Source organism: Sinohyriopsis cumingii, chromosome 9, assembly GCF_028554795.1.
Source record: "Sinohyriopsis cumingii isolate HCF-2022 chromosome 9, ASM2855479v2, whole genome shotgun sequence".
In the NCBI taxonomy this organism is placed as follows: Eukaryota; Metazoa; Mollusca; class Bivalvia; order Unionida; family Unionidae; genus Sinohyriopsis; species Sinohyriopsis cumingii.
The window spans coordinates 59471978-59499784 of NC_142969.1; the positions used below are offsets into that span (position 1 = coordinate 59471978).

General features: G+C 36.0%; 1 protein-coding gene across 1 annotated transcript in view; it reads right to left on the reverse strand.

Annotated features, from left to right (window-relative positions):
• Nucleotides 1-27807, reverse strand: part of LOC149791896 (uncharacterized) — a 198587-nt gene that overhangs the window by 78789 nt on the left and 91991 nt on the right. Inside the window, exons 11-13 of the mRNA XM_089969492.1 lie at nt 19288-19656; nt 12165-12389; nt 9342-9625 (exon numbers count right to left, since the gene is read on the reverse strand). Of these exons, the coding sequence (XP_089825618.1) occupies nt 9342-9625; nt 12165-12389; nt 19288-19656 (878 nt within the window). The remainder of the gene's footprint in view (nt 1-9341; nt 9626-12164; nt 12390-19287; nt 19657-27807) is intronic.

Sequence of the window (27807 nt, forward strand, 5' to 3'; positions counted from 1 at the left end):
ATGCTGATTCTTTTACAGAGTCTGAAAAAATAATTTCTTTTTTCTTACCAGCCACAGATTATCTCCCCTGATTCCAAGGTATGTAATATATGTAATAGTGCTGGCAATGAAACTATTCTGCAACTTTACTTTATCAAAGAAATGAATATTCAAATGATTTACATCCTGAAAATGTTTGCAATAAAAATAAATTTGAAGACAATATTAACATGATGTTTTTAAAGTGTAGGTGGAGGGAGTCAACAAATGATTTTTGCCTGCTACTGACATCAATGATACATGACCATTTCAATTAGAATTTAAACAGAATTCCATGGGAGACTTGCCTCTGCCGAGACATTTTTACAACATTTTATCAATTTCTCAGACTTTTTCAACACCTTGCCGAGATATCATAAATGATATCACTTTCAACCTTAAAGTTGTATCATTCACTGTAGTTCTTTTATTGAAAGCTTAAACTTGCATCATACACAGCAGTGGTTTCATTACCAGTTTAAACATTTTAACATTCATTTTGTGGTTTCACTGAAAGCTTCACTTGCACCATTCACAGCAGTGGTTTCATTGAAAGCTTAAATTTATATCATGATATCACCATTTTTTAATATCAATAATGATGTATTAGTTTTTATGATACTGTCAAGTTAATATCATAATGTTATATTTTTCTACAATATTTCTATATTAATATCATCATGTCATTATTTTTAACAATAATGGCATGTTAATATTTTGTTATATTAGTTTTTTAAGATACTGGCATGATAATATAATGGCATATTTTTTAACAATATTTGCAAGTAACTATCATGTCACAATTCTTTATGATACCGGCAAGTTAATATTATGTTATATTACATTTTTACAATATCAGCATAATAATATCATAATGTTTATATCAACAGCAAGTCATTCTCTACAAAATACATTGAAGACAAGTGTCTTCTGCAGTGCCGTGGCCAATGTTATCGCTAGAGGAAAATTCCATTTTTTCTGCCACTTACCATTGTCTGCTGGCTGTTGCTGTTTATTTCAAAATTCATCAGATTACATGATCCTCTGTAGTAGTACTGCAGTGAACAGGCAAAAGGATTTACATATCCCAGGGTGGGGTGGGGGTGTCTATTTCAAATCTACTGTATATACTCATGTATAAGCCCATTTGCATGTAAGCCGACCCCCAAACTGAACAGGTATAAACATTAAAAAAGTGCATGACCCGCGTATAAGCTGACCTACAACTGAGACATCTCAAGTTGCACATGGTAAGTTCTATTTAGGCAAAGTTATATTTTAAAAAAATTACATGTATACTTGTCTCAAGGTTAGTGTGCATGATTATTAAAAAGAAATGGTATAAACTTGTTTGAAAAGTAATTTATTTAACTTTCTGTTTTCTTATTGTTTTTGCCCAATTTAGATTTGTGTATAATTTGATCGAACGATGACAAGAATTCAGCATTCGCGAGTTGCTGTAATACAACCTCTCACTTTTAACTCGATTATTGTTTGTTTATGCATTATTGCATTGGACATTTTATATCAGTGCACTGGTAATTATGTTTTTACTCTGCTTTGAAATTGTAAGTGCCTAACTCATTAAAATGTAATCCCAGTATGACAACACAATGAACAAAAACAATACGGTTCGATGCTAATACCGTAAAAATTTAGTTGTAGTTTGCTTTGATGTAAGCAACCATACACCATACCTGTCACCTTTCACGCCGGAGGTTAAAAAAACTCTAGATTTTTGGGGTCACTCCACACCTACCTCCCAATTACATAATATCTTCCGATTTTTGCTGAGAACTCACGATTATTACATTATGTCTTCAAATTTCATTTCTTCTAAACAAGAAAAGTCCCACATGTTCTGTTGTATCACCTGTGAATTATTGTTTTCACTTAATAATTTCTTTTCTATAAAGAATTTGCTTCTTCACTAAACAGAATGTTAAGTTTAAACATTATTCATGTAAATTAATGATTTTCTTTTACCTCTAAAATAATACAAAAATAACAAAAAATAAACCATAACAAAAAAGTGAACCACAACAATAAAATCATCCACAACTAATTTCAATCCCAAGAATGATCACTACGAATGCTGTAACTTCATATGCTATAACGCCATTCCCATGAAAAAAACTTAACGAGTGAACAACTTGATAACTGCCTGCGTTTATTGCTTGACAAACATGCCCCAGCTACCAAGTGCAGAGGATCAATTCAAAAGTGTTCTCCATGGTATAGCAGTGTTTGAGACCAGCTTCGCACTGCTAAAAGAGAACGCCGTAAAGTTGAGAGGCTTTGGCTTTCCGCCAGACTCACTACTCATAAGCATATCTATGAAGCGGCTAAGAAGAATGTCACAAATATAGTCCATGCAGCAAAATCAGCCCACACTACTAAGATCATGGAAAATTCCAGCTGCAAAAAGCTCTTCGAGATTACAAACAAGCTAATGTCAAGGAACAAATCTACACCACTTCCAACTACCTTCTCTCCAGCTGACCTTCTGGACATGTTAGCAAATTTCTTCCGTGACAAAGTACAAACCATTAGAGATAAGCTTGACACCATAATTTCAATTGACTTGTCGTCACCATACAGTTGAGATACAGAATTTGAGTGGCAACCATTAGCAGCATCTGAACATGTCTCTATGGATTTCGTATGTACAATCCTGATGAAGAGTGTACCAAAGTCATGTGAACTTGATCCAATTCAAACATCACTGCTGCTTGAGTGCTTAGATCCAGTATTGCCTTCACTAACTGATGTTATTAATACCTCTCTCTCATCCAGGGAATTCCATCAATTTTCAAAACTGCCATTGTAAAGCCTCTGCTGAAGAAACCAACACTAGACCATAACGGTTTAAAGAACTATTGCCCAGTTTCTAATCTCCCATTCATATCAAAAATCTTAGAAACGGTTGTTCTATCCCAGCTTGTATCTCATCTGAATTAAAACAGTCTCTTTAGCAATGTACAATCTGCATATCGCCCTTGCCACAGTACTGAAACTACTATTCCAAAAGTAGTTAATGACATTCTCTCTGCGCTGGATAGTGGAAAGATTACAGTCCTCACCCTCCTTGATTTGTCTGCAGCATTTGACACAATAGACCATGATATATTACTTCACTATCTCCAGCATGTATTTGGCATTCATGATACAGCCTTGTTGTGGTTCAAGTCCTACTTGGTCAACAGGACACTTGTATCTGCATATGGAATGCACTCCTGCCCAGTTGATCCATGTTGTGGTGTTCCACAGGGGTATGTTCTTGGACCTGTTCTCTTCATTCTATACACTGTCACTCTCAAGTGTCATAGATCATCATCCAGTGCCTCACCAATTGTACGCTGATGACACCCAAATATACAAATCTAGCCACCCGACTGAAGTTGATGCTAACATCCAAGGTGTAGAGAGGTGCATTTCTGATGTGAAATCATGGATGACATGTAACAAGCTGCAGATGAATGATGATAAAACTGAGGCAATTCTGATCACAACACAAACACTTTCTCATTCACATCCTTTACCTCAAACAATAAATATCAGCAACACCAACATTAATTTCACACAATCAGTACGAAACCTAGGTGTTACTTGGGACAGTACTCTCACACTGCACCAACATATCAAGAACATATGCAAGGCTACATATCTTGAGCTGAGACGCATCAGCTCATTTCGCCAATATTTTTCAGCTGATGTCACTAAAACACTTGTGTGTTCATTAGCACTTTCAAGAGTCGACTATTGTAACTCAATTCTGTCTGGTTCATCTCAATATCTGCTCCAGAAACTTCAAAAAGTTCAAAATACAGCTGCTCGGATCATACTTAGTGTACCACGATCAGAGCACACCTTCCCGCTGCTCTGTACCCTACACTGGCTATCCATTCGATCCAGAATCAAACACAAAATTTGTTCTCTGTGCTACGTTTCACTGTCGGACTCTAGTCCAACATACCTATCCGACCTCACCCATGTGTACACACCAGCAAGATACTTACGCTCCTCTTCTGACAATCGTATACTCATTATTCCCACTATGGACAGCATTCTTTTGCATACCAGGGCCCAGCAACATGGAATGAATTGCCCACTGAACTTTGACACAAAGACACAGTGATCCCATTCAAGAGTGCTCTCAAAACTCACTTATTTCAACTGCAAGAACAAACTTAAAGACCTAATAATGTTTCCTACCTTAAATATTCTCAGCATGTTTTTTTCTTCTTCTAATTTCATGGTGTTTGTTTTTATAATCATATCATTATATGTTTTTTATGTTATAGGTGTTGTCTAATGTTGTAAAGCGCTTAGAGCTTCTAAAGATTAGGCGCTATACAAAGTCCTCATTATTATTATTATTATTATTATTATATACAAAGAGGGGAAAACAGTTGCTACATATATGGTACCATAAGGCTGGCTATTTTGGTATGCTTTTGCCCCCATTTTACAAAACTATGGTAATCGTGCTAATATGAAGGAAAAAAGGCAACTACACATCAATGTACTTGTATAGTTACTGGTCAAAATTCCCTGTTATCACAAGCCAGTTTCAGGGTTTTAATGATTAACTGGCCTGAATTTCTGTTGCAAAACTTAAGAAATTCACCGACTATCAACATAGGAGATGCCGAAATATCAGGCTTTCCATTGTGTGGAAAGTTATGATGTTTGTTCAGCTAAAACACAAAACTAAAATTGATTGATGATGATCTTAGTTGAACTATATGAGAATTTTAGCCTTTATTGTTACCACTCTTCACGAACATGTAAATTATGATGGTTATGTGCCTTGTACAATTAAATGTGCGTACCTTTTTAAAAATATTACCTCAATTTATGGGATCACTTATTTCACTGAAAATGAGTAACTCGTGAGCACGTGATTCAACGTAAATGAATCAGCTATTAAGGATTTGCTAAAATGTTAACTGGAAGAATGCAATTTGGTCGAAACAATGAATAAAGCAAAATCTGCATTTAATATGTTTGGGAATAAGTTAGGATTTAAGTTACGCAATGTACTCTTTGCATTGTGTAAGTACTGTTCATTATAATTCAGCATGGTCTCCCTGGTAAACTCAACCGGCCCACAAATTATGAAATCTATATTTACTTTTAATTAACTTCATGTTGGAGAAATCAGAAAATATGTACATGCAAAATAATAACAAAATCAATCATAGTACACCACTCCCTCGATAACTCGCACACATCGGGGTCCAGAAACATCGACCGCACTATAAGTGAGGCGCGAGTTATCGAGGGCCCTATAAAATAAGCCCAAAACCAATAAAGTGATTGACGACATAATGGAGAAATAAGGGGGTAGGGTAGGCAGATTATACTGTTGAATACTCACTTTATAATCGTTCTGAGATTAACTGTTAATAAATATCTCTTCATAACGGTGTACTTTATTATTTCCTCATAGGACAACATTAATTTCAGGATAAATTACAGTATATTGAGGCAATCATCGAAAACATTATTCCACGTGGTTTACGTTCGCTTAACATGTGTACCACTTCACACATTGTGTACTACGTCACTAATTTTTATGTTGAATTGGATACATTCTAGTTTTATTGTTTGAGCCAAATTAGACGATTTTTTTTATACAAAAGATCGACTCTTTTCGAGAAACAGTGTCGATCGAACGATAGATAGATTTGAATGTGATAGAAGTAAAATGGAAAACAAAAAAAACCAAGGGTTAATCAGTACTAACATATTTAATTGGTCTACAAATTTAAAACAACGTAAATTAGAACAAGTTAATACTTGCCGTTTGTGCCACGCTTGACAAATATCAATTCACTTTTTGAAAAAATCAGTTATTTTTTTTTGTGTGTGTTACTCCTTGGTTTCTCTGCCGCCGAACAAAATCCCTCAGATTTCTCAACTGCATGAGCTTTACGTAGTCAACATTTTGGGTCTCCAGCCACCTTATGGCAATATCAAAATATCTGATTGCTTCCTGTGCAGAGGGGTGGGGGTGCAACATCTGCGTCTGCATCACTTTCAACAATTGTGTTACTCCAGTTAGAATCGTCTTCTGCTGCAAATTTGTTCGCTATAGAAATAATTATAGTTACATCTGACATGTATTCAGCTGTGGGGCAATCATTGTCAGCACAAATCCACTCCTCCATATCATCAAGAGAAACGCCCATCTCAGGACCATGAGTCTGTACGAATTTCTCCCAAACAGCCTCGGCATTAATAACATCAGTTTCACTGAAGCATTCGAAGTCACTATCATCGTCGTTGTCTCTGTTACTGTTTTGCTTTACGTCAAAGGCAGCTCCAAGACCCTTAATCCAGCACCCGCGGTCTCTTGTAATCGATTTTTTTTTTTAATGCAACAAACAGTTCCCCAAGTTGTTGATCAAAACAAAGCTGGCATGTACATGTAATTAGGTTCTCACAGAAGTACTCACGGGTTTTGATGTGACGGTCGATTGATTCTTTTCATGTTTTCAATAAACAGAATATGTTGTGATTATAATGTTTACACTGAAACGGAATTAAAGATTAGAACTTGACTTTCATACAGGAAGACGTTTAATTGGTGTTTATTTATTCTCTGTTGCCACCTGTTAGCATTTACCAAAAGTTTTCATTGATCGCTATTTCACCAGACTGTTTATTTACAGTATACTGACAACTATTTATCATAAAAACTTACATAATATATGATATCTTTAAACAGAGGTCTCACTAGGATTTTAAAACTGGGTCTTTCTGCCTCTGAATTCAATCACTAAATATCAGTACATTTTCTCACTCGGCCACCAGTCAAAGCCTTTGAACTAGCCGCCTTGCTGTTGCATCATGTTCTTTTTTTTTTTTTTTAATGTACTCTTATAAAATGGCAACAGTACATCAAAGAGTCTTTCAGTCACTGAATTCTGTCATTGTAAATATCAGCACAGTTAAATGATCAACACATTTTCCCACAAAGCAGGTGGCTGAAACACGACCGGCAAATCTTTGAATTTTCCCACACACCTATTACATGCGTACGGAGGACTCCAGCCTCAGTGATTTTCTGCGTCCCAGATCAAAAATTGGCATCCAAATATGCGTAACTAAGCGTTTTCGAGATCTCTGAAATTAATTCTTCTTTAGAACTTGCAAATTTCAAAATATGGATTATATTTTTACGGGCATTAATCACCATTTTCGATGATAAAACGAGCAATGTATCAAGGTTTAATTTATCAATTTTTATCGTAATTTTTTCATGTTCAGCATATTTTAAAGATATTTTAAATACATTTTCTCTGGAAAAAATCGGAAGCCAAGACGAACACCGCGTTATAAGCGGGATCGCGAGTTATCCGGGCACGAGTTATCAAGGGAGCAGTGTACTGTGTAACAGTTTAATAACTGTCAGGTCACTGAAAGTTAATCTTTTTTTTACATGCACATGTCTTAGGACACGGAAAAAATTATTGTTTCGTGTCCCAAGATTTACAGCCATTACAGCAGTCAACAAAAAAAACTAAAAATTGTTAAGTTTGGACATTGGCCCGCAGATAAACCACACACACCCCCCCATCTTCCAGGCTATTATTTTTTCCTAAATTATTCGGCTTATACGCGAGTATATACAGTATATGATATCGGCAATGGATATTTGTCATGCTAAATGTGATGTTAATACATCTTGATGGTGATAAGTGAGAACATCACAAGGCCATGATTGAGCTTGTAATGAACTTACAGCCACATTTTTTACATATATTATGAATTTAAAAAATAGGACAAGGTTATCTAGATACGAGTCAGAATATTTTCTTAACATACACATTACCTGATCTACTTGTTCCAAATCACCGAGTTTAGTAGTGAAAAGTACAACCAGCCTGAATACAGTTATCTCTTGTGTCAAAATAATAGGAGTATCTGAAAGCCAAGCTAACCTAAGGTAACTCTATGCTATGTCATAAAATTTTATATGCCAAATGTGAAATTATAAAAGGAGTATTCAATTTATCTGATTCTTTATGTATGTAATTAATTTTTGTTTACAACTTGAATGTTAAAGAGCATTTTCATCCATTTATTGATAGCATGAAACTTGCCATAAGTTGATCATCAATTAATATATTTAATTCTTCCTAAAACTCACTTTTAATAAATCTAAATAACAGAATGTCTTGTCATAATTATTCAGGAGTTTTTCAAAGTGTTTATTTTTACCTGACAATTATGTTCTTGTTGAAATATCATGATACATTCAACATATAAAATAATTCTCATCTACTATGTAACCATCATTATACAAATCAAGACAAAATCTATTTTGCTCAATGATGATCTGAAACCCTGTATTAGATGGACATCTGATATAGATTTCTGTCAAGGATGATACCATCTAATGGTGATAAAGTGAAGGAGGTGTTTGTGTGTGTGTGATTTGTATTTTTAATGAAGTTTTAACAACTTTTCCAGTCATGTCCCACCCAGTCACATTATCCTGATACCAGGCAAACAAGTCCTAACACTAACATCTTAATGAACAGCACCGAGCACAGCACCTGCTAGTACCATTTTTATAAGTCTTTAGTATGGCTCAGGTGGGGTTCAAACAGTTGACCTCCTGCATCAGAGGCGGATGCTCCAACTACTTAGGCCACTATAACAATGACAACATTTAGGGAGTACTTGGATAGAATCAAAGTATAAAAAAAACACAGAAACTTGTCGTTTTATTATGAAATGATCATTTAGGGTATATAATAAACACATCATCACTACGGTAAGTTGATCTGGTTGCTTGTATGATGACTCGTTTGATGTGATTTGTGATGTGATGTGATTTTGATTTTTAACGTAGCTTTAACAATTTTTCAGTCATATCGCTACGATGTCTGCAATGTGGCAGTTTATAGTGATGTCTAGCACTGGGACATCATGCCGCAGACATGTAGCATGATGTCCCACCCAGTCACATTATCCTGACACCAGGCCGACCAGTCCTAACACTAACCTCTTAATGCTGAACGCCAAGCGAGGCAGCTGTTAGTACCATTTTTTAAGTCTCTGGTATGACTCGGCCGGGGATCGAACCCACGACCTCTAGCATCCGAGGCGGACGCTCTAACCACTAGGCCACTGGAGCGGTGATGACTCGTTTGATAGCAAAGGACAAAGAATCATGCTTGACCCTTCAGTTCCTGTACGATCTGATGTCCTTCCATATCAACCCAATGTGATACAAGCACCCAATGTGACCTTGCTGACCTTGACAATGTGTATGTATTTTTGTTATGTAAAATAAAAAAACCTACCTCTGCATAAGTATTGTCCTCCATAGCATAAAATCTCTCCCTCTTTCTTTTGTTCACAGAGTCAAACTTCAAGTGTATTGTGGGAAAGGAGATGTCTACTTCCACATTCTGATTCTTAGCTACATGGTCTATACGCCTGTAGTTTTGGAGAGATTTGACATCAAGCTTTTCACTGACTGTGAGATCCACTTTCTTCTCAATAATGTATCGATCATTCAATGTTATAATTATGGTTTCTAGTTTGTTGTCTGGCAACATCACAATGAATGGTTCACTCTCTTCTCCTTAAATTATAAATAAAAATTTGTTTAAAATCACCAAACAAGATCCAAGAAAAGTTTATTACAAAAAGACCTTTGGTGCATAAAGAAATATCTGGAAATAGTTCTGAAACTGGGAAATAAATAACGATAACTATAAACATATATGTTTCTTTATTATCTTATTCCCTATTCCGACTGCACCACTCCCTTGATAACTTGCGCACAACAGGGTCCAAAAAAAAAGACTACACAATAAGCGAGAATGCAAATTATCTAGGGACCTCAAAAACAAAATGAAATGATGCCTTCCTCACTTGACATCAAGAAAACTGTGAATGGGGTGGGGGCAAACTGGTCTGTTTAATGGCTGACTACATCGTTTTAAAATCACAATGGGAATAATTGTCAATAAAGCGCTTTTTTCTAACTAAGTTTCTTATTCATTTTTATGTAAAAATGACCTTTATATTTTCAAGATGCCCAACTGCTGAGAGATCATTAACATAATTCCAAGTGGTTTCAACAAACGTCTCGTTTAAGTGAAAACAATGTGTATTACATCACTGCTTTATGTTGCTGTTTAGTATTCTGGTTCTCTGAACCGTATGTTTGATGCTTTGTTCTCTAACATAGTGGAATGCAATGCAATACTAAGCAGGAAACCAGACTAATTATTGATTCAAATGCACAATTAAACAAGAATCCTTTTATTAAAAGAAAACAACCCAGAACATTTAGTTCGTAAACAGTCCTCATTGTCAACAATCAATTTGTTATTGTTCTATTAGTAAAATATTGATGCCATGATTTAATTGCAAGTAATAGTGAAACTTCTTCTCATCCATGTGGAAATCTCTGATTGCCAATTCAATAATTACAAATTAATTACATACTGTGAAACTAGCTTCTCATTAATAAAACGTATCTGTGAAACAGAATTGTATGTCATTAAGTATTCGCTTGGTTGTCTTGCTATATTTGGTCACTTTTGTGAATGAGTATGCTAAGTTAAGGTAGTTTAATTAGATCATGTTCACCCAAAAAAATTATAACGGTGTTCAATTAATGAGTTGATCTGACAATCAGCTGGGGCTGCTGGATTGGCATGCCTTTTATCTTTTCATTTATTCCACCCCCTTTTTTGATACAAAAGTCTAATTACTGTGGTAATACAAGGAGGTCAGCTTAAAATTCAGAGCAACAATACAACAAATACTTATGCAAATTAGGTATCAAAACACCATCAGCACTGAATTAAGTTCTCGCAGACTTGGATGTTATGGTAGACTGACATTTCATGTCTGAATACAACAGGGCACATTGTATTTATGATCATTACAAGTAAACAGAGTTTAAAGATATAACTAAAACACGTATCCGACTTGATTAAAAAATGTACTTAATTGGTATATATTTATTATAGTGCTACCTCAAGAAAAAGTTGATAATTTGATAATGTTGATTCAAAATTTCCAGGTCATTTCAACTTTTTCGTTGATAAAACGAGCGATATATCATGGTTTCAATTACCAATTTTTTATCACGATTTTCTTCATTTTCAACAAATAGGGGTCAAATTTTTGGTAATTTCTAATTTTTAAAAATGGTATCAACAACTGACCCCATGTTATATGCGAGTTTTCGAGGGTGGTGTAATTACCAAATATTGCTTTGTTGTACAAAAATAACAAGGTTGTTCTTATTTTCATGAAACATAAAGTTAACCTAAAACATACATTTATGGAAAGCTAATAAACAAAATGTGTTCTGCATATACTGTACTCTGTTAAAAGTCAAGTCCTAGTGCAAAATCCACAGACCCAGGTCTGATGCCACATGATGCACTGACAGATCTGGGTCTATGTAGTTTATTTGCAGTAATCTTATGAACAAACAGCACAAAGCCTGATCTGCCATCACATTATGCAATGGCACATCTGGGTCAGGCAGATGAGATATATCTGCCATCACATTATGCAATGGCACATCTGGGTCAGGCAGATGAGATATATCTGCCATCACATTATGCAATGGCACATCTGGGTCAGGCAGATGAGATATATCTGCTTGATTATAATCAGAGGTATTTACCACGCAAATACACCACAATGGCCTTGAGCAGAATTACAGCAAAAACAATGAAGTCTCATGTAAAATTACACAAAATTAACATAATCTGCCATCACATTATGCAATGGCACATCTGGGTCAGGCAGATGAGATATATCTGCCATCACATTATGCAATGGCACATCTGGGTCAGGCAGATGAGATATATCTACTTGATTATAATCAGAGGTATTTACCACGCAAATACACCACAATGGCCTTGAGCAGAATTACAGCAAAAACAATGAAGTCTCATGTAAAATTACACAAAATTAACATAATCTGCCATCACATTATGCAATGGCACATCTGGGTCAGGCAGATGAGATATATCTGCTTGATTATAATCAGAGGTATTTACCACGCAAATACACCACAATGGTCTTGAGCTGAATTACAGCAAAAACAATGAAGTCTCATGTAAAATTACACAAAATTAACATAATCTCACCATACAGCTCTTCTTGTTGACTCTGTGTGCGTGTCCACTCAAAGCCTGCAAGTGTCTCTTGCTTTGTTAGAACTTTTTTTACTGAAGGCTCATCAGTCGAATCCCATGTGTTAATCGTGCCTGCTGAAGCATAAATGTCTGTTAACAAGCTTGACTTTTGTACCTCTTCAAGCGGACTGCTATCAGATGATTGGCCTTGGTGGCTTTCTAAATCTACTTTTTCCTCTGAAAATAATTAAGTTTGGTCCATGCATGAGTCACAGTTTGTTATATAATTGCATTGTTTGAAAGCAGATTCAAGTAGGGGTGAAATGATACACCTGTGCCACATATCGATATGATTCATGATTTGATATAAATTGATATACATATGAACTTCATGGTCTTTCCATCTTTGGAAAGTAGTTGGTGCCCTTTCATGTATGCTGACATTCTATTCCTATTTCCAGACTACAGATAGACATAGAGTTATCATATATTTATATGCAATTCTCATTGATGAGAAGATAACAACAATACTTTCAAACAGACTACCTGTTGGATGTGGTGACTTTTATCCAACATTTTGGGCCATTTAATGGCAGCTCCATTTAATGGCTTTTGTTTTGTACAACAAGAATGATTTGAAAACATATTATTACTAATTCTGTGTCTCAGTTTCACTTGGAAGACATTATATTGTTATCTTCAAAACAGAAGAAAAATGCAATTTGTTCATGCAAAGAAAATCTCATGTTGAACAAATCTGGGCATGGGAACAAAGTTGAATACCAACAAAATCTATCACATTTTATTTCCTGCAGATGAAAAGACTGCTACAGCCACATGTACTTGTATCTGCTAGTGAAAAGACTGTTACACCACAGGTACTTGTATTTGCTAGTGATAAGACTGTTACACCACAGGTACTTGTATCTGCTAGTGAAAAGACTGTTACACCACAGGTACTTGTATCTGCTAGTGAAAAGACTGTTACACCACAGGTACTTGTATCTGCTAGTGAAAAGACTGTTACACCACAGGTATTTGTATCTGCTAGTGAAAAGACTGTTACACCACAGGTACTTGTATTTGCTCGTGAAAAGGAAAACTATTGACTTAACCCAGCCCTATTCTACAATTTTTTAAAATTTACACAAGGTGATAAACTTGAGCAGTTTGAAATCTGCCCCATTGCTCTTTCTATGCTAATTTCATTGATTCCATCAGCACCTTCATTCAATGGTCACATCACCTTCATTCAATGGTCACATCACCTTCATTCAATGGCTACATCACCTTCATTCAATGGTTACAGCATCTTCATTCAATGGTTAAATATCTCTGCATAAGAGAAATTCCAAATTTATTTTCCATGTACAATTTAAGAAGAAATGATGACAGGATTTTATCTTATGGGTAACCTCCCCCTTTATCAAAGAAAAAAGATGGGCAGGAAGAAATGGTCGTAGGTCAATATTTATCTAAACTTCAATATCTGTCTCTCTTTCTTCCTGCTCCACTTTCTTATAGCTCTACTAAAATCAACATCTTTGACAGATGTCACCTCAAGTTGTTTAATTCTGAGCATACTCTGCTCATTTTCTTTGTATTAATATTGTTCTGTGCTTCTTTCTGAAGGGGTATAAACATAGTTAGCTTTGTCAGCTTGGAGATGTTGGGAAACTGATTCTTGTGACTGTTCCAGAGATCACAGATATTATCTTTTGGATACATCTGCTCCAAAATAGGATTTTTCACTAACATAAACTTCCTTTGTTAAATCAGTGGTTCACTGACTACTACTTTCTTGTCTGTTTCATAATGCTGTAAAAGGGTATTTAGTCCATCAATGATTGTGCTGATAGAAGTATTAAAATAAATATCTGTACTTCTTAACTGCACTTTTTAACCCTTATTTTATTAAATTTATCTTGACCCTGATATGGATACATGTGTATGGTTTTGTAGCATATGATCCTCTGCACGAATGTTATTAATTAAAAAAAAAAATGAAAATTGCATTATACTTTTAAACTGCCTGTATTTTAATTAGGCTCATTATTCTGCCCTTCGTCCATTTAATTTTGAAATACCACTGAAAGGGTCACGCCATCTATTGTTTTGTCCATCCAGCATGTACATTTGATTCATATTTAACACCATTTCAGGCTCAAAATTACTCAGTGGTATCTCTATTAACACTTTCCCAGCTCCAACAATCTGATATACTTCATAAATTTAAAAATGTATTGTCATCATCACTATCATCAGCAAGTATTTGCCAAATGAAGATGTAATGAACCATACCAGGAATCAGAGAATTTGGGTTTTCTTGGTAGCCCATATTTAAAACTTGCATTTGTAAAACTTTCTTCATGAATGGTTCAAACTACGCCATCATTTTTATTCCTGGACACATTGTTCTAATAAAATTTAGTTTCACAACCATTCATGTCGTGCTTGAAGAACCCAGATGTGGAACAGTTGCTACCTGAAAAACAGGTGTTGCAACAAGAACGGTTAAATAAACATTGTATACTTTGCCAAGCACATTTTCATATGTGGGACTTTCAATGAAATTACGGGAGTTTTCAAGTTTCACTGTTCTCCAAGTGTGCAAATTAATACAAAGTTTACACAGTTCATGCAATGGCACACCCTGTCAGCATCTTTGCTTAAGTTCTTGACATAGAAGTCTCCCTGTTGCTCTGCCATTACATCCTGTTTGTCACCCAGAGAATAAGCTACACTGATTTCTGATTGGTGTTTATTCTTTAACCTGGAATGAAACAAGCAATAACCACAAACGAGAATTCAATGTAACATATTTCAATGTGCAACACACCAGTAGCATAGCTTTCAAATCGACCAAAGGAGTCACGATATAATTCAAAGTAGAAACTTCGCGTGAAAGAGGTTACTAAATAATGAGTAAAGTACTTCATTAAACATGTGGAACACATTTGGAATGTACAGTATAAGCTTAACATACTTCTGGGTTAAGATAATTAGCATGGATTGGGGGGGGCCAGATTACAAACTATGTCACCATGTGTTAACTTGTAGATGGCAAGTGGGTATTCTCAAATGATCTTTTCCGTTTTTACTAAAATGAACATGAGTGCCTGTGACTGCAAATGCTGTTTCAGACAGATTATAATTTTACAGAATAACAAGGCAACTAGTAATAATTATTCATGATTGCCAAAGAGTAAAATAACATGCATACGCTAAGTATCATTTTGTATCGATTCTCCATCTCCTGTATCGATGTGTGTATCGTTTCAGCAAAAGTATAGACGCACTGATATGTTGATGAATCATTTCACCCCTAGATTCTCGTCTAGTTCATCTGCTATCAATTATTCTGATAAATATATTCAAACATAATGTGCAATCTGACATGACGATCATCACAATTTTGCTACAGAAAAATCTACAATGTTTTGTCAGCAAAATTATTATCAGTGTGACCTTTCATAAACAAAATGTCTTGCATAAATTTGTCATCAGAAACTGCCCCTCATTTTTGAAAGTTTTCATATGCAATTTTAATAGGTGATAAATTTGATGATATTTATTAAACCGATTCAAGTGTGTATTCATTAAGATTCATATGATGCCAAACTACACAGCACTACCTCACTGCAGGGTCCTTCATTATAGCACAGTTCTTGTTATAAGGGGAGTATGGTCATGGATCCAGTTTCATTATGTGGAAGTAGAATTATCTATAACATGTACTTCATTACAAGGCAGTCTCACTGTAAGGCAGTATAATCCATTGCTTCCATGGACAGTATAATAATGAAAGAACACCGGTTTTTTTCTCCATCCACATAATCATAAGTACTGTTACAATTTTCCAGCTGCGATGAAAATGGATAAAACTGTTAAATCTCAAAATATTAATCATAGTAAAACATGTGATAACTGGAACTTTTTAAAAAGGGGGTATAACATTTTGGGAAAAAAAAAACATTTTCAAAGGTAGGGGCTGTTATTTCTCCAAACTATAACTTTTTAAAATTCAAACATTTGTTCTGATACTCTGGATTTTGTTTTGTCTGGTTAAGAACCAGCACCATTATATCATAAACAATCAAATATATCAAATGTAAGTATCTAAATGTCGATTTTGTCAAAGAGCTGAAGTCAACAGTGTGTACCATAAAATGTACAATCCAATAGTTTGATAGTACTGATAAAACAGAAGGACATTTTTGTCTTCAATCTATATTATTTACCTTAAATGTTTTATCACCATCAGTCAATGAACAGAATAATTTTATTCTAAGGTAACATCACATAAATTTGTCCAAGCCACATCACTGGCATTTGATCTTCATTTTAGATCATATAAAAATATACCACTCAACCTGGTAAGGAGACCATTGCAAACAAAACCAGGTCATTTCATTTCTTAGATTTATAAAGACTGACCAAGAGACTTTGATTCCTTTTCTTGTGTCATTTTAAACTTAACTGTATTTAAATATGAAATATGAATGTTACGGTGCTTTGGTCAATGTTATTTTGGTACCAGATGGCACACCCTAGATTCAGTTTGTTACTTCTAAACATTACTCAACATGACCAGAAAATGCAGGACTATACAGATTTTGTCCCATGTCCTGACCATTTTTAACATATTCTATTTTTCAACTGTATGACAGACTAAATTTTCCAGTAACTAATGTTTAAAGTGATGCCAAAGAGCAGAATTTGTAATTACAATAAAAACTGCTATGAGAAACCACCCCTTCTGCCACCAAACAATGATCTCTCAAGACAGGTGGTTTCTCATAAAAGGATTGTACAAAAAGACCAGTTTCCAAGGTCCAGTTTTAGAACAAATGAAGAAAAATAACCATAATCACTGTACATATACTCCATTCTCCAGCAATAAAATCTGTCTCCTTTTAATTGGAATTTCTATCATTGTTATTAAGGTACTGGGTGTTAACACTATCAGTGCTCAGCTGTAATACTGACTGTAAAGAGTTTTGACTAGGCTTTGGGAAAATATGAAAACTCTATACATGTGCATTGCATATCTAACAATTAATGAAATAAAAAAAAAAAACAATTATCTCATCCAGAAATAGAATCATTTATTTAGAGACAAAAGTCAACGGTTTAATTCAAAGAAGATATACAGAGATTAACTCTATAAACAAAGTGTGTAACCTGTTTACACCAACTTGAATAGACAAAACAATGTGATTGGGATGAAATCACTTTAACATCGGGGGAAAAAACCCAATAAACATCACAAGCCTTTAACACTTTTAACTGACACCTGCAAATAATTCCCACTTGGTGGTTTCACAAAGACCTTATTCACCCCCAAGCAATACAGATTAATGCAAATGACAAAACAATATATGCGACCACTACCTTAATTTTGGCGCTATAATGGCAATTCGTGACATGTACATTAGCCTAGTTTACAGACTGTACTGTCTGTCCCTTTATAAACCGGTAGCCAGACTCCCTTTTTCTTGTTCTTTTATGTTTGTTTTTTATCAGAACAATCTTTACTATTCAAGTGGTCATTGTTACAAATGATTACATAAAATTCAGCGGTAACTGTTTCTGTTCTTGTGATTCAGTTGTTGATAGGGATACTGGGTCCTACTTGTACATGTAGCCAAGAGCTACACTGAAACCAGGAACCAGGCTAAGTGTTGGAATAATCTACATGTATTGTTGTACTTTAGTCTGGTTTACAACTGAAAATATAAAACACTATAAACAAATCTACAAATTTCTGATATAAATGGTAGCCAGCCTGTTTGGGTTTTTTTGGTGGTTTTTTTCTGGTATAAGCAATCATTGTTACAGGGATTAAATAAAGGTCGGTATCCCCATTTTTGTGATGCAGTCAATCATAGCGGTGTCAAAATGCATATTTTGCCAAGACATTGTGGTTGCTGGTCGCGTTCAGCAGGTGGTCACTCATGACAGAGTGTTTATATAATAAAATCAATCCATGCATTATGATTGTGGTCAGAAATGACAGATGGTTGCTCACAGCAGAGGTCGCTTATAACAGGTTTTACTGTATGTAGGTATCAAAGCTAAAGTTTAAGAAGGTTGATTGTGCATGCCCCCTTACTGCTTCAATAATGTCTCTAATCAAACATGATAAATTCAATTTAATTTGTAATAAAAAGGCACAGCTAATACCAACACACACTTGAAAAAGTGGCAATTTTAGATACAGTATTCATTTCTTGCACCCTTTCTCTTCCAATCTGAAGAATGGAAATTTCGATTTATGTTGTTGTCATTCTGAAGTTTGATGCCATTTTTCAGCCCAAAAAGGCCATACATTGTGGCCAGTATAACTGGCAAAGAAAGGACTGGGAAAACACCAGAAAGAACCACTGACACAAAGGAAGCTACAGGCAAGCTTTCTCACAAATCCATTTTGGCCAAGCCCAAGCAGACTTCACAAACTGGAAGAAAGTGGTGCGAGAAATAAAGTAACAAATTTTGAATACAGTACTCTATTTCTTGCACTGTTTCTCCTACAAATTGTTATGTCTATGCAGACATCAGTGTCAGGTCAATCTTGACAATTTTTTAAAATGAATTTAACAAGTATATAGTTATTACTAAAACAACTCTGCAGAGCATGGTCTAACATACGGCATGTTTACATTATGGGCTAAAAATAAATTCCCTGGCTGCATCTGCTTGGGACAAAGCCACTGGGAAAGATGCATACTAGTCAAGAAGTTAGTGCTCTATCGCTAATTTTGAAACTGACAGCTTCAACCACAGTAAAAAGCTTGATTAGTCATGTTAAATTCCATTTGGATGCAATATTCTACATTGTTATTACCATCAAAAGAATATTCAAACATTTATTGCAATAGGTGTAATTTTACAGCCACTTGTTTTAATGAAACATCAATTTATAAGACTGGATAGTTTATGAACAAACCTGAAACAATAAATTCATTTAAAAGCAATTATGGACAACTAAACCTAAATATAAATATAGTTTTTGACACACTACAAGTCTCTTAATGAAAATTTAAAGTCTAAAATTGTTTTGGTAACTAAGGATTTTGGTTCTGAGATGTTTTTTGTATGGAAACGTTCATATAAATTAAATATTCAACAATACCTTCTCTCTTGTTAGCATGGTTCTGGTGCAAAGTGCCATCCAATGTCCTATTAACATCTGGTATTTTTATCTGAATATCTTGTGTTATCCCTGGAACATCTGATGCTTTTGTTTGAACATCTTGTGTTTTCCGCGGTACATCTGTTATGTTTAATTTTTCATTTTCAACATCTCCAGGTATGTCACTTTGATCTGATTTCTTTCTGTCACATGTCTCTTCATGTCTTTTAGGCGGACCATATTTTTCTGCAGAAAATGCTCGAAGCCAATCATCCCCATAGTGCTTTCGTAAAATTTCTATTCTTTTCTTCTCTTCAAGAATATCATCAGTTCCAATACCTTCCGTCAATGACCCAGTTGGTGAACTAGCTATAAGATACAGAGGTTCTTATGTCAATATAGAGAATCCTAAATTGGGATTAAATTAAAGTAATTTCACGGCATGCAAATGATATCTTTCAAAATCAATGCAACAAAAGGACTAAATCATTACCAAAAACTTCCTAAACTTCACACAAATATAATCATACTTCTACTTTTTACAAATCATGAGTGAAGTTAGTTGATTTCAAAGTACTCTCTACGAATCAGATAAATACAACATTTTAATGTCTCTATATTAAGTCAATCTTTAATTTTAACAATTTATAACTGTCAAAACCTGAAGAATACAAACACTGCAAATTTCAAATGCTTGTTCAGTCTCGACTTATTATATTTAAAAGTGGTAGCAAGAACTAATTAAATCAATTTCCAAATTTTGAAACAATGTGACCCTTTGAGAGCTTTTTTATTATCCATAAACTTTAAAAGAAGCATTGATATAATCTGATACACACCATCTATTAAACTTCTCTAAAACCATGAAAGCTGGACACCATAAATTAGAGAAATGGTAGTTCTGTAGGTGTAGATTATGCCAACATGCTTGGAAATTTTTATTTCAGCCTTTGTGGTGGGCATAGTGGGAAATACGTAATTTTACATAAATTTAAAATAACTTATTTGTCTTACTTGTTTGAGAATTGGCATGTGTGATCATTGATCCAAGTATAAAAATAGAGGTGAGGAGACTAAAATCTTGGCCCCCCCCCAAATAAATTTGTATTTGTATGAACTCTACAGAAGAAATAATTGAAAGGAAAAAAGAAATAAAAAGATGCTTAAGTACAGTTATAATGGCATCATAATAAAATAAAGTTATCTACATGCACCTACAAATGCCAACATTATATTTGCCTGGTTTTTGCTAAATAGTGCTAACAAGGTTTTTGTCCACATAAGTTACAAGTTCAAACATGTGTAAAGAAAAATCAAATGGAACCATTGCTGTAATAGCCAGAAAATCTAATTATCATATATGGCTATGAATAGTAAATTTATTAAAATTATTTCTCTGAGAATACTTACCCAATCACAGTAACATTAGGGTTACCTCCCCAATCCAGTCTTACTAAAACATGAAAATTCCCTGCTTCTATTTCCAGAAATGAAATTCCCTGTGGCAACAATGACAAATTGTTTGAATACTTTTTTTCAAAAGGAACAGCCATGAATAGAAACAAAGAGATTGTTGTTTTTTGTACAATCTACATCAGGGGGCTCAAACTCAAACCACCCTGAGGGCTACATGAGGGCATTTTTGATGGCCCAAGGGCCACACCACCTTTGTTATCTTTCATGACACCTTGTAATGCCAATCATTTTGCACGCCATATGATACGGCTTGGCAGGCCGCATGTGGCCCATGGGCTATGTGTTTGAGACCCCTGATCTACACCATCCATTTACTGATAGTGACTAATCTCCTGCTGAAGAATATTGTCCTCCCAATCTGATGGCTTATCCATTGGAAAGGGAAGGGGACAAAAGAGGAATGTTGGATAACGAGATCCAAACCCCCTCTGAAATGACTCTGATCACCAATTTGTTTTGTGTAAATAGGCTTATCCAACAAGATCGTAACTGAAGGAGTCTGGCGCCTCCTGGTAGACTGCAGGTGGGTGTTAAATCATTTGTGGGCAACAAGAGGCTTCATGGTGGATAAATTTGTTTTCTTACCTTCTCTGTAAAAATTCCTCCTAGACTGGCATTAGGTTAAGTGCTGACAGACACTTAAGACATAAAAGATCCCTTTTAGCTTGTCTTGCCTATCATCCCTCCCCTGTCACAGGGATGGCTTTTAGTTTTCTTTTTAAAATAAGAATCTGCATGGCGTGGCAAGTTGGAGGGGTAGTCTTTTAACTGCCTCTCCAAAAGAAATCTTCCTTAAAGCCAGAGTGTGTGTGGGTGGGTGTGATTTGGATTTTTAACATAGCTTTAACAATTCTTCAGTCATATCACTATGATGTCTGCAGTGTGGCAGTTTATAGTGATGTCTAGCACTGAGGTATCATGCTGCAGACATGTAGCATGACGTCCCACCCAGTCACATTATCCTCTCACCAGGCCGACCAGTCTTAAAACTAACCTCTTAATGCTGAGTGCCAAGCGAGGCAGCTGTTAGTACCATGTTTGTAAGTCTTTGGTATGACTTGGCAGAGGATCAAACCCACGATCTCCCACAACCGAGGCAGATGCTCTAACCACTAGGCCAATTACCGGAGCAGTTACTGCCTCTACAGAACCTGTTACTTAAAACTAGGGGACATTTCATTGAGTTATTAACTGGAAATGATCTGCATACAAAGTTGAACAGGAAAGGCTGGTATAAAATATGTTGATTAAGTTTTATTGGCTTTTGCAGATAGAAACATGCTTCAAAAATAGGAAACTTGATAGTAAATAATGTTTCTCTGAAGATGCATACCCAATCAATGTTAGAAATTACTTCTACCTTCTGAATCCAGCCCTCCAATAGCCTTGAAAAAGTTTATATGTCAATAATTGTATAGAGAAGTAACTCCTATAGACTATGCCCCACTCACTACACTAGGAGGCTCTCAGTATACCGGATATCATCAGTTTTAGCTTAAGCAATATCTGCAACAGGATGCTCAGGTTGCAGGGAGGAATTTATGTGATTAGTATTTTTGGAGAAACAATTTATTATAAAATTTCCTTTCTCTGTCAAATACATTACTCAATCACATCAACACTAGGAAAATAGGCAAGAGGAGGAGAAAATGCCAATCATCCAACCTCTACTTAAAAGCACTCTTCTGGGTCAAAGAGACTCCACTTTTAGGGGTAAAACTCTACTAATCACAGCTGACAAAACTGAATATAAGCATATATACATATGCGAAGAACTATCTTATGGACACCTGCACTCAATAATAACTAGAAAGGAAGGGTTTCTTTTGGCAAAGTTAAAGCTCACAGGTCCTACCCAAAGATATGGTTGAGTCAGAAGTGGGATGGTCTGGTAACTTTCTGGGCAGCAACTACAGGTCCAATTAAATCCAATTACAGTGGAACCCCGCTATAACGCGCCCCGCCATAACGCGAATTCGGATATAACACGGTCGTAGCATGGCTCCCGAAATTTCGCATATTCATTCACACATGGAGAAAAAAAATTTGGAGAAAAGTAAAAAAACAAAACAAGAAATTAACTTCATTTTGGGCATGAGATTAGTTGTGACTTTTAAAATAATATGATCGTGGCATGGTTCCTGAAATTTGAATATCATTTACGTGTATTTTTATCGGACCGTGAAAATATTTGTTTAACGTACGAGAAATAGTGTGTAAAACGTTTATTATAATTTGGTGGAAGAATTCGCGTATGACTTTTAATAATAAACGATCGGAACTTAACAATTTATCCAGGTTCTTTAAGTGATTTTGGAGAAGCGATCGTGTATGAATTCTAAAATAATACGATATATATAACGTACGAGAAATAGTGTGTACAACGCTTGGCTTCTGAAATTTATCAATTTGAACAGGTTGTGGTGAAGCTCCGTATTCTACTCTAGAAGAGAAAACTGGTTTCATTAGGTTTTTGAATTGTTAAGCCGAAGTAAACATTATCGGAAGTGTTACTTATTACGGATCCACGAGTAAAGCCAGTAAATCGTCTTTGTGATTGTCTTCCATGAATTCTGTATACAGTCGTTGCTCAAACAATAGCCGACATAGGCTTCTTATTTAACTGCAATCACAGCCAAGCAGCAGACAAAGCTGTGGTTGATACAAGAGTCGCACAATTTAATAAACATCAAAGGACGAAAGCCGCCAACATGTATGCTGTGCTTGGCGGTGTGATCAAACAACAAACAGTTGAAAGTAAATAATATCCACTTTATTATCTGTAAATTAAAAGGGTATGAAATTGTACATCCGTTCAGCTTAATTTTGTTTTATATAAAAAGTGATTCGTAACCATTGCAGGCCTTCATTACTTAGTTATTGAGCTTTATCTGTGTACGTTGTTTGCTTATATAAAAAAAATATTTTACTGTTATGGAAAAGCAAGTTCAAAAACGCAAGTCGTTTTCTGCTAAAGAGAAACTGTATGCCCTAGATCAACTAAAGAAGGGCAAACAACAAACTCAGCTTGCCAGAGATCTAGGAATCAGCGAGTCCACTTTGTGAGGGTGGAAAACAGATGAAGGAAAGCTCCGTAGTCTACCCAACATTCTTGAAGAGGAAACTGGTTTACAGCGTAAAAGGGTTAAGTTAGCTAATGACAATGTCCTAGATTCAGCTTTGTACCAATGGTTTGTACAAGCTCGCTCAGAAGGTGTTCCAATTTCTGGCCCAATTCTGAAAGCCCAAGCAGAGAAATTTGATCGCCGTATCAATGGAGATGATTCCAAATTTAAGGCGAGTAATGGCTGGCTAGACAGATTCAAGAAAAGGCACGCTATCAGCCAAGTTCTTGTGTCTGGGGAAATCCGCTCCGCTGACAAAGAGGCTGCCAATTCCTACCCGATTGGGCTTAAAAAGTTGCTGGAGGACGGTTGCTACACAGCTGACCAAGTTTACAACTGCGATGAGACTGGTTTATGTTATAAAATGTTACCCGATCGCACCCTTGCAACCAAGACTGACAGTCACAAACGAGAAGGTTTCAAGAAGAGGAAGGACAGAGTGACTCTCTTATTCTGTGTTAACAAGTCTGGCAGCCACAAAGTCAGACCTCTGATGATTGGAAAATCGAAAGCTCCCAGATGTTTTCATCATGTAAATATGAAGACACTTCCATTTCAGTACACTAACAGCAAGAATGCTTGGATGAATAGCTCCATATTTGACGACTGGTTTCACAAAACATTCGTTCCAGATGTTCGGGCTCATTTACGAAAACTCAAGCTGGAGGAAAAAGCTCTCCTCCTGCTGGATAATTGCCCTGCCCACCCCCCAGCGGAAAATCTTGTCAGCAGTGATGGCAAGATCAAAGTTTCGTACCTCCCGAAAAACACTACGTCAGAAATCCAGCCACTTGACCAAGGCATAATTTCCGTATTTAAACAAAATTATCGCCGTGAAATGATAAAGGGAATGGTAGCAGATAATAACGCATCCGTCGACACATCATTGGCATTACTCAACTTAAAAGAAGTATGTCACCTTGGAGGTAAAGCCTGGGATGCTATCACTGCACGCTGCATTGAACGATGCTGGATAAAGGGTCTTGGGCCAGCTTTTACGCCCTTGACACAAAATGATAGTGACGATGAGCTTGAATTTACAGGATTCACTGAAGACGACGTACGTTTAGCAGAAAAAGCACTCAAAAAATACGAGCACAGTCATCATGATATCCTTAACTGGTATTCAGTAGATGACATCTGCCCTATATACGAACACATATCAGATGACGAAATTGTTACAAATGTCAGCAGGAAGAATGAAGCTGCACAATCAGAACCTGAAACCAGTGACGATAATGATAACGATGACGATGGCACCCCAACTCCCCCACCAAAAGTGTCTGAAGCAGTAGTACATTTAGAAGCAAGTTTAAGGTGGCTGGAAACACAAGATGTGGACAGCGTCAAAGTCCTTCAATTAAGAAACATTCTTGACTTTGCTAGAACCCAACAGTTCGCAGCAAAGAAGCAAACGTCACTGGATATATTTTTCAAGAAATGATGAAATTTAAATTTGGAACCACACTGACTTTGCACTTTGCGCAACGATTAATTTAGCAGTTTTCACGTTTCTTTTGATGTTCACAAAATCTGAAATAAAAGTTATTTGCACGCTGAAATCATGCGTTGATTGTTAATTATTCTTGCAGTTGTCGCATATGATAAAATTTTAGCGGTATGAAATTTGTACAGACACCGTATGTAGACCCGGGAATAGCTGCATGCAATGACCGTACGATATCAGACGGCAAGTAAATGGTTTCAATATTTTGTTCATCCTATATTTTACACGACGAATTCAGACTATTACAAAATTATTGAATATTTTAAATCTGTACAATTTTCAATGAAATTACATCCATTATGGATGAACTGCATGCCACGACGGCACGGTAGCATACAGTGTTGATACACTTTTCATGATATAGCGATAGTCTGGTATTATCGGTCAATCTGTATTATCGTTCAAACAAATAAAAATTAGTAAATGTTTTTAATGCACAGTAATAACCTATAAATATATTAGCCATCGATTATTTTGAATATATCTTAATTAATGCATTCCAGTTAATATTCATCTGATGATAAGCCGACTTTTGATCATTGTACATGTATACACGTATATGTTCTTGGAAAAAAAGTTAAATATTGTAAAACCCCGCATTAACGCGACCCCGCTTTTAACGCGATCCGATTTTATGGACCCCGATCATCGCGTTATAGCGGGGTTCCACTGTATTGTAAAACCCCGCATTAACACGAACCCGCTTTTAACGCGATCCGATTTTATGGACCCCGATCATCGCGATATAGCGGGGTTCCACTGTATGTGTTTTGTGAGACCATATTGTGCAAATAGAAAGAGGAAAAGTGGAATGGGCATGCCAACTGACTGATTCCATCATCCCTCTAATGAGAATTGCGCTGAAAGACAGTGCCGATAGAAACTGCTCATAGAAACTTCATGAGCCAAAATCCTCATCAAACATACCTGTTCTAGTGAGTGATCAGAGTTACTGGCTGAATGACTCCCTTTTAGTAATGATCATAATGTTTCTGGAGTTATGTCCTCGATCCCAGATTTTAGTATGGAGGGAAAACCTCTGGCATCTGACCTGGATGGACTTCTTGAGCTTCAGATAAATTCAACGAGTATTTACTGGTCCTGTATTGACTGGCATGAGGGGCTGTAAAGTTATTTTCAGGTTGCCTGTAGATGGAAGCCTGTTCTTAAAGATGAAACCCATTTGTGCCATTAACCCTCTACTACTAACAGTGTGTCCTGCAGCCTCACTGCTGCTGAGTGTTACCATATCAGCTGCTGAGACTACTGAAGCTGATTCCAAGGCTGATTACTAGATCATTAACACAAAATACACTATATAGTATGACTGACTTACTCTACCACCACAAAATACTGTTAGATGGCTAACTGAAAAGAAAAATTCACAAGTTCTTGGAGGCCTGTTGACAGTTTGCGGCTAAAGTTAAAACAGGCAATATCCAGTTTTCATGGTGCCACCTAGTGGGGTAAGGAGATTTAATCTGTAACAGTTACTACCCTTTGTCTATACAAGTACAGACGGGGGTGATTCAGGATGTTGCAGAAATAATTTCTAATGCTAATGTGATTGGTTAATTTATTTGACATAATGTTTTTTATCCTCAGATATAGCCATTCCCATGGAACCTTAATGAAAAGGTACACCACTTATCAAAATAGTTTGAAACCAATTTTAAATCATAATACCTTAGAAGAATAGGTAAGAAATAGAGGGCGGTACATACCCTTACCCTGGAGATACCATCTCTGGTCTCCTAAGGTATGCGAGACAACTTCTAGGTAACATGACTGGAGAGGACTCCATCTATTAGGCCGCAGCTTCAAATAGGGAAAAAAAATTCCCCTGCAAATCCAGTGGGAGTCGTGAAGCTGCATCTTAAGAGGCTGTCAATAGATCTGGAAGAGTGATCTGTTGAGCTGCGGATATAGGTCCTACCAGATATAACTGGGCCCTTTGGGATCACAGATCTCAGAGATAAAAGTGAGAAAATGTGAACTATGATCTCCATCTCAAAGTCTGAATGATATCAGTTAGCAAACAGGTCCATTTGAATGCTAGGCTGGTGACTTGATAACCGAAATGAGGAATAAATTCATCTGACACAGCTGGGGTTATTTCTCTACATGCTTAGTGAATAACCAGGATGAGATAGTCAGTTTTTATATATCCTCCTGTCTTTCTTGAGAAATAGAAAGCGACATGATCTCTCTCGACACAAAGGTTCTGTTCTATTAATTTACCACTTGAAAGCCAGAAGTGGATCTTGCAGGTGGCCTTCAGCTGATGTGTCCAGACTAGAAAGAGGTATCCTGATGAAAATCTGGTTACCCATTGAAGGAAGCTGGTTCTTGGCAATGAAAGACAATACTGTCACGAGTAAGACTGACCAGTCTTGTCGGAACTGCATGTAA